Source organism: Centroberyx gerrardi, chromosome 15 (genome assembly GCF_048128805.1).
Source record: "Centroberyx gerrardi isolate f3 chromosome 15, fCenGer3.hap1.cur.20231027, whole genome shotgun sequence".
In the NCBI taxonomy this organism is placed as follows: Eukaryota; Metazoa; Chordata; class Actinopteri; order Beryciformes; family Berycidae; genus Centroberyx; species Centroberyx gerrardi.
The window spans coordinates 5,529,819-5,542,289 of record NC_136011.1 but is presented as its reverse complement, the minus strand read 5'-3'; the positions used below and the strand labels follow the sequence as shown (position 1 = coordinate 5,542,289).

The 12,471-nt window shown below is 41.9% G+C and overlaps 1 protein-coding gene across 2 annotated transcripts in view; it reads left to right on the top strand.

The window, feature by feature from the left end:
- rin2a (Ras and Rab interactor 2a) overlaps positions 1-12,471 on the top strand; it is a 47,224-nt gene that overhangs the window by 20,204 nt on the left and 14,549 nt on the right. The window contains exons 4-7 of one of the 2 annotated variants that reach the window (XM_071919683.2): positions 987-1,197; positions 2,293-2,404; positions 6,111-6,183; positions 8,082-8,173. In XM_071919683.2, the coding sequence (XP_071775784.1) occupies positions 987-1,197; positions 2,293-2,404; positions 6,111-6,183; positions 8,082-8,173 (488 nt within the window). Of the gene's footprint in view, positions 1-986; positions 1,198-2,292; positions 2,405-6,110; positions 6,184-8,081; positions 8,174-11,443; positions 11,677-12,471 lie in introns of those variants that run through there. The other variant, XM_078288698.1, reaches the window with a different exon arrangement.

Here is a 12,471-nt window from a genome sequence, read left to right as displayed (position 1 = left end):
ACAACAAACTGATAACCTGCAGTATCTGGGAAGTGTTATGGAGTGTTGACAAGGAGTTACAAAAGCAGACTTAACAATAAAGTCTTGGTATAGGTATATGTTGTTTATGTTGTTTTTCTGTCTGTAATTGACAAGTGATTTTATCTATCACTTGTAGAAAAAAACATTGATGATAATCTAGTGTAAAATGTCAAAAAAAAACAACTATGATAGCTGTGCTATGGCATTGTTTGTGTAGATCTTTCTAGGCAGAAGGGTCCATTCTGTATAAGAACTACTAATGTGTCTGTTTATTATCATATACCAATTGTTAAACTTAGATTGTGCTCAACACAGCCTTACTTACATCCCAAGACTGTTCTGCTTGCCTTTGTGGTATGCAATTCCTCTTGTAAGGCACAGTTTCTCTAGAATTCAGAAAGTACCTGTTGACTGCTGAGGAAGTGTGAAAGAGGTGGGCGAGATGCGGCGTCATAAATTCCAGCCATCTAATCTATTTTGGATTGGGGTTTGTGTCAAATTGTCTGAATTAGTCATTGACTGTCAAAATACTTTGCACAATGCTTTTCCACTTTTACTGTCTGAAATGGGAACACTTGATACATTACAGTATTGGTGTCACCCACACATTCTAACCAATGTTAAGTTTGTGTTTGTGTATGTGTGCACCCAGTGTTTCTTCCAGGAAATTTGTTAGTCAAGCTGGTACTGGCTGAATTGCGATGCACAATAGTAATCAACTTACCTAAATGCCCAAATCACCATACAAATCCAAATAATTTGGTTGGTTGAACAGATACAAATAACAAGTAATAATAATAAAAAATAGTAGCATCTCCCAACTCCCCTACTGTGTTTGCTGTAAAGCACTGCGGGAAACCCTGTGGACACGTGTATCTTTGTCAGCACGTTCAATGGTGACATTATGACGTGTTAATCCTTTTCCTTGTAATGTAATATAAATTTGCCCTTGATCTTTCTTTCAGGCTGGGCGGAGAGGTGGGTGGTCTCTTCCTGCAGGCTTCGCCATGCGCCGGCATAGGGGCGGGGCTGGCAGGAGCAAGGGATTCGGGCTACGACTCCCTCCGTCGGCGGATGAGTGTCTTGGACAGACTGGTGCAGACACATGCTGTGTGGCTACAGCTGGGCCTTAGCCACCAGGACGCCACGCGCATACTGCAGAGTCAACCCACTGGGGTGAGTGAGCAGCAGCCAGTGTGGCTGCTCATATGCAGGCACTGTAGACTTGTTGAGAGTCTACAGAGAGTTGAAATATTTCCAATGCAGCTACAATGGCATTTAATAGGAAGAAAATGTTCAGCAATCTAAAACCTCAACGGTAAACATCAGGGTTCGGCGTCAGTCCCTCAGAATCAAAGAGCAAGTTCTTCTCTCTACAGCTCCCATTTTGCGTGGGTGTTCAGTAATCACACAGGGAGAAATCCATCATAGAAGAGGAAGAGACACCAGTTGCTCCAGTGACAGTAGCCTCAATAAGGAAGGAAGAAGAATTTACAACCACTAGTTTCAATGTTTGATTTTCTACTTTCTGAACACATTCAAATTTCAGTAGCTTGTTTCCCATATGAACTTGAAGTTGTGTAAGAAAAATATCTTCTCAAATATTGAAAAAAGTGGTTGCAAATTATTCTTCCTCTTGCAGTAATCACAAATATATTCATTGATGTGCTTTAAGTTATTGAAGGCAGAAAAATAAATACCCACAGAATAGCCAATATCAAGTCATGTACACACGTACTCCAGCCACAGCGAAATGGAACAAGTTCATGCTCTGGGGGCTGTCCAAAGGCATTCTGGGAAATGTAGGAAATCACGAACTGAAGTGGAAGTAGATGAGGCAGGTTGAGGAAAAGTGGATACACCAAAAAAGTTTATCACAAAATAACTCCTGGAATGCATTGAACATGATGTATATCAGTATAAGAGGGTGGATTTTTCCTTTAAAGCTATATCTCACTTTGGTAGAAGATTTTCCCTTCTTAGCACACATACCTAAGCTGGCACAGTTCTGTTTCTAAACTGCTGAGCAGGCTGCTGCAAGACAGGAGGGTCAGCCGTCCATTGAGCCTGTTGCTGTTGAGACCAACAGCGGTCTTAGAAAGGACTGGGTGATGTCGAGAACTTGCTATAAGCCTAAGTATAGGTACAGGGTAGTGTAGGTGACTATAGGTCTGTTTATTCATGAGAGCAGATGTGGATGTGGATGAAGACTTCTCCACTTATTGGAAGTGTACGATGTTCTGACTGGACCTCTCTCCTCCTGGGCTGTAGACGTTCGTGGTGAGGAAGTCAACCAGCCTGCAGAGGAAAGTCATCTCTCTGCGCATGGACAAAGACTCGACGACGGCTGTCAAAGATTTCCCTGTCAAGGAGAGTCAATACAGTAAGCACTTGGGAAACTCTTTATTCATGTTTTGTTTTAGTTTTTTTGCTTGAAAGTAAGATTTGCTTTCTGGCCGGCTTTAAGTCCTCCTCCAGCTACATCATAGACGATACATTAGAGAGTGGAATGAGGTGAAGGTCACCAGAGATGGGTTTTGACAAAAAGATTAACTTTTTCAAGGAAAATCAGTATAGTAAGCATGGGGAAACAGTATACTCCAGTGCATTTTTGGGTCAGCGACTAATAAGGAATCAAATGAGAAAAAGTTGGAAATTTGTTAAAAATGCAATAAGCTGAACAATAAGCAGAACATACTGTATTTAAGCAAGTTTTATTACTTTGAAATGCCATTTATGAGTTGTAGTCATGTGATGTTGCTAAGTTGTCTGCACAACCTTGGAGTCATTCAGGATTTTTTTCTCTGTTTTGACTTCCTGCCTAATGGCTGCCAAAATGTCTGTTATCTGGAACAACATAGACTGAAATGTAGTGACAAGTCTTTCATGTGGAAAAATGGAAGTTGAGAATCCCTACAATATTTTTTTTGTTTATTTGGATGCTCATTAGCTGTTGTGAAAGCAGCTATATGTTTTGCAATATCGTCTGCTCTGGTTAGCAGTTTCCAAAGCAGCAATATCTTTACATATCTATACAAAAACTTATAACACTAAGCCAAATGGATGGGTTTAACATTTATTCTTTCTTTTTGTAACTTTTCTATGGCTTGTTTTAGTTGCAGACAGTTATCCTGAATGGCATTTTCAGACTTTTAAACTTAAATGCGCCTTAAGTTTCAGTATCAGTAAATGAAGACAGGAGAACTGAGTCAAATAATGCAGGTTTGAGAGATGGCTGCATGTTCTCTACATTAATATGCATGAGACACCAAAATAGACATGCCATTTTTATGGTGAAATGGCTTTGAGCAAGCCCTCAAACAGAAAATGTGAACTTTTTCTCTCTCCTGGAGGCATTATTCCAGAGTTGTCTGAGATGCCGCAGGCCTAAATATCTCTGGGCCTGAGGGAGATCTCCTTTTAGCTTATTGCTAGATGTTCGGTGTCCTGTGTGGGAGGCTTCGCTTCGCAGTTGACATTTCCTCTTTCATCACTGCATCTAAATGAGTGACATCACTAAGTCTTCTATTCAAAGCTGTTCTTTTTTTACTCTGCTCTCGTCTATTTGCTATCTTGTTTCCTGCAGTACGGGGATTTTCCTGAAACTTATGTCAACCATCTTTACTGATCTGACTACTCTTTACACTGCTCTTAATGTGTACTGTAGCTTGTACCTGCACACTGACAGTCCTCTTTGTCTGTGAGGTATTAGTTATTGCCATCAGCACTGGACTGGAATTTCCAAATGCTTACCTAGTGAGAGTGTGTGCTGTGTTTTCCTCCCCAGCCTTCACTGCAAGAGCATGAACAGCGTGAATGCTTTGCCGTTTAGTACTGGTAAATGGGGGGATTGATGGTCTCTTTTCATCAGTCAGGGGCTACTGAATGCAGTCTTCATGCAAAAGACTAAATCTTTTTCGACTAATGAGTCAGCGTTCAAGAAAAAAGTCGCCAGGTAGTCGGGGTTTGTGTTCCCTGGCTGATTGAGCTGTTGTCAGCAGTTTGAGGGGAAATATGGAAAATCCAATTTGGCGTGTGGGGTTCTGCTGAAAATGACTGAATTGCCCTTTTACTGCGCGTGACTTATTTTTCTGAGCAACATGATGACTGGCGTGAAGCGGCCTGTTGCAGCTTGCGCTCTGGCTTTGCGTAAGGTTGTGTGTGTGTGTGTGTGCCAGATACAGCGGCATATACGCAGCCAGCCAGCCCTGCCCATGTGCAGGAAAAACAAAGCTGGTTGAACGGCCAGCGTGGCGCTCGGCCAGCCTCAGTGCCAGTCTGTCTCTGTTCCACATGGCTGCGTTTACTGGATGTTGGCGTTGTTTTGAAATGCTGAAGTTCATTTTTTGTAAAGAGCACAGATTATGTGATAACAGTACAGGAGATAAATATCTTATTAAGCCTATTGGAAATGGGATATGGTCAGCAGGAATGAAGACATTTGATTTGCACACTAACAAGCATATCTAGTAGAAACTAGCGTTAGTGGCTAGTAATCGCATGTTAACATTAACATTGGTTTCCAGCAGATGTGGCTGCTAGATTTGTGGTGTTACTGCATAGCCTTTATGAATAAAAATGCATTCAACAGTGGGAAAACTGACTGAAGATCTGTGTATTACAACATTGAATTTTGGTCTGAATTTGGGACCATCACACACCTTGTTAGGAATGTGTCTTCTAAAAGAACTAGCTCAATATAACAAGACTCATCCCTTTCCTCTACTCGCGTAAGTAAACATTTGAACAAGCCCGAGAATGATTAATGGAGCTCAGATTAGAGTGGGGATGTATGAGGACAGCCCCCAAGTCGCTGGCCTGCTGCCATCGAGACATATGTTTGAATTTAACCCACTTCCCTAATTCCCCCTCCAAAAAGTAAGCGCGTATTGTTCTCTTGTTTTCTCTCCATCCCTCTCCCCGTTTAACCCTTTTTTTTTTTTTAGGCGAATCCGTTTCTTTTGACTCACTTGTAAATGCCACACTGCAAAAAAATTTCATCTTAACAAGTCAGTTAGTCTCATACTCAAACTACATACTAAAACAAGTGAAAATTGAGATAATTCCACTTTTTCCAATGCAGTGTCGCTTGTTTCAGGATCTCTGCTCTGTCTGTTTGTGTGTGTCGCTCTCTCTTTCTTTCTTTCTTGTTCTGTGCTTTCTTTCTCTCGTGATTTCATTCGTTGCCCCCCCCCCCTCTCTCTCTCTCTCTCTCTCTCTCTCTCTCTCTCTCAATACTTTGATGACATCGTCCCTTTAATGTGGCTTTGAGTGATCCACTCAATATACATACGCTTCTCTCTCTCTCTCTCTCTTTCTCTCTCTCTCTCTCTCACACACACTCTCACACACCCACTTGATTCAAATGTAAATGTCTCTCTCTCTCCATACTCAGATCTAGGTCATGTTTAGTGTAGTACCATAAGCCCTGATTGTATACTGTTGTCATTGTGTGCCAAACTTGGAGCAAACATGCTCCCATACAGTGCAGTTCTGACCAGATGTGCACATAATTTTCTCTTGTCTTCCACTGATCCATCTGTGTGATCTATCTGTTTTCTAGAAAAGCCCTCTCTCGCAAATGCCCAATTTGAGTCAACACAGGGAAAAGTGGTGGCTGTGTGTTCCTGATAATCTGTTAGTTCGCACTGTTGCTGTCGAGGAAGAAAACACATATTTGTAGCACTGCCCAAATCTATTGTCCTTAGGGGAATTTCGTCACTTTAAGGATTATTGAGATGAATTAAACCGCTGCATTGCATTCTGACACATTGCGTGCATTGGTTTAAAACTTTGCTCAGGCATTTGCATTTGTCTCTCAGCTGTTTCCTCTTTCCCCTTTGACAGTAAAACAAACAAAAATGATATATGGGTGTACAGTCAGCTTGATTTTATATTTTAGGAGGTAGTCGGTAACATCAGCATCAGGGCCATGAGCTAGTTACAGTTGTTGTTTACTCATCTACAGAGAAATATGGATTTCACATTTCTTTGAACCATGTTGAAACAATGATGGCAGCAAATGCTTTGGCTACCGATTTTACTGTAACTTGGTATATCTTGGTAATGGTGTTCTGTGTTCCCCACAGCTTTCTCTTTGGAGGGATCAGGCCTGAGCTTTGCAGACCTTTTCCGACTGGTGGCTTTCTGCTGCATCAGCAGGTGAGTCAAACACACAGAAATGCTCATGAACAGCTACAGACATGCAAACCACCTTCATCTTGATCCAGGTTTCACCTTTATGACACATACTTTTGGAGGCCTAAATAGAAACCTTAACTCAGTCATACTACATTTGCATCTGACACCCTAAGATTGTTTTGTTTTTGTAACACTTTATTAAACTCTAGAATTTGAAGATGAAGTTGATTCTGCTTCCCTAAAAGCCATCTCCATTGTTTTGGAATTAAGTGGTGAGAAGAGAAGCGAGAAGAGCGTGAAGTCATTCATTGGAAGAGAAAGAAAACACATTTTTTCACTTGTTCATAGCACTTTTTGGGGGGAGTGAATCTGCGAGTAATCATACAGGATGTGTGACATGGACAGTCACACATTTATCAGTCACTGGAGAAAAATGGTGTATAAGAATAGAAAAATAGTTCAGAGTGTTCATGACCGTTCCTCGAATAGTAGGTATGACCAATTACTGAAAACAGCAGGCATTCTGTTTTTCTTTCTCCGGTGTAAATCCCCTTTTAAGCCTGGTAGTCTGGCTCTGATAGAAACCATCTCCCTGTCTGAACAGCAACAGGTCAAAGCCACAAATCAAAACAACAAAGGCAAAGGAGGAAGTGTCAAGGATGGGGAAAAAATCACTCCTCAAAATGCTCCCTTTTTTTACTTTTATCTATCCAAGGAAGGCTTGCTGAGCGCTCATGCTCTTTTCAGATGGATGAAGATTTAAAATAGCAATGCATATGACAATTGCGTAACTATTCCATTGCACTATGTGCCATTGGCGCCAACACGTGTGGGGGCATCTTCCTGTTATGTTTTTTTCTGAATTCAGACTTTAACTTTTCACCCATTTTTACCATCACCACAGGACAGAGTGACACTTAATTATTCTTTGCTTTTGAAGCAGGATTTGGAGTTTAACATTGTCACTGGAGGTATTAAGGCTCCTTCAGTCCAGTCAATGATTTGTTGGCCAGCAGTGGTAGACCGCAGAAATAAGTTACCTACCAATGGTGTAATGGGAAGAAAGTTCATTTTTCACCCGATATTCATAGGTAACCTCAACTCTAGATGACGGTTTTTATTGTTCTCAGGTTTGGCTTATTTTAGTGCTAACTTCATCACAGTGAGATCGATTGGGGATTTCTCTGCTGAGATACTTTTTCAGTATTTTGTTTTTATGCAAACCCATTTGTGTGTGTGTGCATGTCCCATTTTGTGGACATGCACACCATCTTTCAACTTATTTCTACTTATTTACATCCATACACATTTACGTCCATACACTTTGCAAGTTTGAATATTGTTGTCTTTATCTGTTCATTGTATTGAATCTCAAAGCACATACTGCTTATGCATTAAGTTTCCTAAATCCATGGCATTTCACACTCATGTCTGAACTCAGTGTTTAAAGCCAGTTTCCATGCCTCTTTCAGTAACTTCCACAATAGCCCTACAAATACCATTGTTTAGCCGTCTCACACTGGTGTTGTCACCATATAAAACTAATGACATTTGTTTTTGTGAAGTGTCCAGACTTCACAGTGAGATTTGCTCAGAGATTTTTGGAATACTGTAGGTTTAGTACCCAGCCATGATCCCACAGGTTTGCATGAATAAGACCTTTGGAAAGCATATAAAAGCTTTGGAGCGCCTTGTAAAAGACCCACAGGGAGGAGTGCACCAGGAGCATATTACCCTCTGGCTGTGTGGTTGAATCCATGGCTCAGCCAACGCTACACACCCTAAGCCCAAGCCAAGCTCTCTTCCAACGCAGTGACTCACAAACTTTCAGTCCCGCCCTCTTTCACTCACTTTTCCTTTTGACCCATATCCTAGTCTTTCTCCCTCTGACATGACTTTTTCTCCCTTTCCATTCCTAGGGATGTATTGCCCTTCACCCTGAAGCTTCCAGAAGCCATCGCTTCAGCCAAAACGTCTGGAGATCTTGAGGAGGTTGCTAATCTAGGAGCAGGTTTGTCTCTCATTTGGATTCAAATTATCTTTGGGGGGCAAGCATGTTTGGGCTGCTCAGTGGACTGACTGCAGGCTGAAGGTGCAATACTACGATTAAGATTAACTTTGTTGATTACCAAGGAGAAATTGGGTCATTGCAGCATTGCATAAAAATATGATGCTTCAAGTTCCTGTTGGCTAGAAAGAATTATTGCTATATTGACTTTTGATTTACAAAAACAGTTTGCAGTTTACAGATTTACAAATTTACAGTCTAGTGCGCAGGGGTGCGTTGTTGGCTATTCACATTGTCAGATTTACAGAGCAGATGTGTAAAGGTCCACCATTAGCTATGTAACTAGCATATGTGCAGAAATGTGTCTATGAAGTTAATGGGGGTGGAGGAGAGGGAGACATGGTTGAATGATGAGATGTAACTAACATTAAAGAAAATCTAAGGGTGAGAATGTAGTGGGTTATGTGTGCAGATGTTTTGGTATCACTGTATTGTGGGTGAATATGGGAGCTCTTTGTGTGTTGTGTATACTGTAACTGATCCTTATTGTGATGGCTTCACAAAGTCAGTCTACATGCCTATGGACCAAAGTACTGCATCACAAGAGCCAGTCAGGTTGCAACATTAACCCAGGGATTACATTTTCTCTCAGTGGACAATCCCTATTGATGGGAATAGTATTTCAGTCCATGTAATTGTCAGTTAGCGTCATGCGGCCACACTGATTTGTACACTTTCAAAAGCCTGTCAGAGACGTTCAGAAATGTGGCGTGTTTTCTCTCAATCCACATCTGTTGTGTGTAAAAACGGAGTGACTTTTCCCTCCTGGGGCACGACACTCGTAAAGCCCATCTCAACCGCACTCCCCCCTGCTTGAAAGAATAACTGGCATGCCAGGGCTAAATGACTCACCCCCAGGGACAAAGCCTCTCCCAGGCCCAGATCAGTGCTGCTCGGCTGGGCACGGACGCGGGCGAAAGCCGGGTGCCTTTGGAGCCTTTCCTCTGCCCCGGCTACGGAAGGCCCCGGCCTTCTTGCAACCTTGACCACAGACCTTGAACAGATAGAACGGACATTTCCATTCAGATAATCTCTCTTGAGCGGTCATTCGGCTGGTACATTTCCACTACCAAAGAGTATTTGACAATGTTGTCATTGAAGTGAGGAATTGGTGCGTGTGTCATTTGGCTACACATCGCAGTGGCAGCTGTGTTGTGCATCCCAACTATTCTGTGAATCATACATTGTCCACACATGAAACAATAACAAAGTTTTTCCATGGGAGAACTATTAAAATTCTTTGCTGTACTAAAGGAGGTGATTGTACTCTTGATGTAATGTAGTGGTAAATAAAAGGTTGTATTTTCAGAAAAGCATTAATTTATGCCTTTTTTCCTTAAAACACCATGCTTTTAACTTACACCAGCTTGATGCTACTCACTATGATATACATATACAGTATATACTGTGAATTTACAATTGCAAGACCTGGCTCAGGCTATAATGGTGGATAAAATATGAGTTTATGTAGGGGTTTATCCTCCACTACGTCCACTGGGAAGTGCCCTTTCTATCCATTCAAGCTCTATGGCTGTGACTCAACTCTGAGCTATCACATGTACTATGGCTTGACTCTGCCAGACTTCCAATGTCCCTCTGCCTGGAAGCCTCTCAAAGAGGCCATGGTGACACACAGTGATTTGATGACATCCTCCCTTTAATGTGGCTTTGAGTGATCCACAGACATGCGTTTTCTGTCTCTCTCCCTCGCTCTGTCTCTGTCTCTCTCTCTCTTTCTTGCTCTCGCACTCTCTCTCTTTCTCTCTCTCTCTCTCTTTTCATTATATCCCTTAGTCTCTCTCTCTCTCTCATATAAGAGGCCTGCTGTTTGGTGAGTAAGGTGAGGAGAATGGTAAGCTCAGACAATGCCAGGGTTTGTGTCTATGCAGGTAGTTGAGTATCAGTGAAGAGTTCATATTGACCTTAAAGGCAATTCTGACGTATTTTTGAACAACATTGTGTGTGTGTTGTCTGCGTCATTGAATGGCGTATGGCTGGGAAAGATCAGAAAACAGTACTGAGGACTTTGACGTCTTAACAGTGTCATATTACCTGTTATGTGGCTGTTCGTATGGTCTGGGATACAGGTTATTGCTTTTTGTGCAAGGAGATTTTTTGAAGCTGCCCATCACTAATAAAGCCTCCTTTTACTGCTTGTACACACTGCAAGCAACTTGATGGGTCACTCTATTCTGACCAATTGTTTAGTTTAGTTTTCGTAACGTTACATTGTTTTGATGGGTTAACATAGCTAGCTAGCTAGCGCGAACCATCATGACAAAAAGTTCAGCCGTGGCAAACTTTTCTGTTTGTTGACCATCCACACATTGGCTGAGTTTCCCTGGTCACTCGGTTAATTAATGGACTTCAGTGATTTGTTGATCTTGTTGCTTGCAGTGTGAACGTATGACATTCAACATGGTTTTTGTATCTGAGAAATTGGCACCAGCCTCCTATTAGTATTTATTAGCATTTAAAGTCAATGGCATATGAAAACTTTAGTCATAAGTCAAATCGAATGCCAGTCATTCCATATACTGTAACTCGTTAATGCTTCCTGATCAAAAGTTCAACAAGCTGATATTTCCAGTCAGGATATACAGGTCATGGTAGCCTAAAAGTCCCTTGTAAAAGAAACATTGGTTCTCCATGGGCCTTCCTGGTAAAATAAATAAAAAATAAAAGTGAGAGAAGCAGGCTTGTGGCTGAAGTAGGTGTGTGTGCGCGCCCTTTGCTGTGTGTTTTGGGTGTGCATGTATGAGCATGCATGTGTTTGTGACTAATCAAAATAATTGTTCCCGTGTAGAATGAAGCAGGAAAACTGATTAGGAAATGTCTTCAACAGAAAAACATTCATACAATCTCTGATGATGCAATGCCAACCTTGGAACATTATTGACAACAAAGTAATACTATCAGAACAGCTGGCTGGATTTGTAAATAACAAAAACAGAAGAGCAGAAAAAAAACAAGAGTTGAGTAGGCAGGGAATCGGAAAAACCTTACGAGAGAGAGGGAGAGGGAGAGAGAAACGCAAGTGCAACAGAGAGGGAGAGAGAGAGAGAGAGCAACGCAAGTGCAACAGAGAGGGAGAGAGAGAGAGAGAGCAACGCAAGTGCAACAGAGAGGGAGAGAGAGAGAGAGAGAGAGAGAGAGACCAACGCAAGTGCAACAGAGAGGGAGAGAGAGGCCACGCAAGTGCAACAGAGAGGGAGGGAGAGAGGCGGGAATGCTGTGTTGACAGTCCGCCCACACACACACATTAGCATGGGTGAGTCACACACAAATTGAGTGTATGCGTGAGCGAGAGACGGCAGTCGAGTTTCAGCTCGTGGAGAGACAACAGTGCGTCCCAGTCTCCTCCAACACCATTCAAACTATACGAGAAGTTAGCCCAAGTGTGAGATCAACAGCTTGTGTGTGTGTCATAGAGCTCTGGGAGCACAGTGAGTATTGTTGCCCTCTCTTTTCTCCTCTGTACTTCTGTGAAAGAGTTGGTCTGTGTCTGGCACTAGTATTCATCGTGTGGTATTGTCGCCTGTGTTGTGTGTGTCTGTCTTGCTTTGCTCTAACCGGCACGGCTTGGGCTCTGAAAGTTGTTCCACAAGTGGTTGTGTTGCAGTTGTTTTGCAGTGCCATTTTCCACTGTCGCGTTCGTTAGGGAGAAAAAAACTTCTCGAAAGGCTGCGTCTTGCTGTTCTGCAAAAGTAATCGGCAGTGATTTGGCACTGAGCGGCATTTAGGTTTTGTGCAACTGGCAGTAATTGCAGTGCTCTTGGGTTGTATTGAGTCATTGGGAGTGGATGAGTTGAACAGTGTTGTGCTTTTGTTTAAATGAGATTTGCATTTTAATTTTTTTCTAAACATATAACATTTATCTGATGTTGCTGTGGTCTAAGAGAGCAGACAATGTTGAGTGGTAATGTTTAAGTTGACATTATGTTAATTTAACATTGTGTTTGGCATGATATACCTTGTCTCTGTTTAGAACCCCTGGGGCTAGCTGTGGTATGGTGCAGTGTGGTTTGAGTCTGTTGATTAGGCAGCTAGTCAAAGAACATCAGAAAATAAATAGAAGGCAAATCACAGTTTTATAGGTAGTCCTCACCCAGGTGCTTAATTTGTGAAACAGACATAAATTCAACCCAGCTAACTATTAAAACTCCATGCTGTGCAAAACCTTTCCATGATTTACAGGAAATAACTCCAATCAATAGTGGTTAATCCTTCATGTGGAAGCT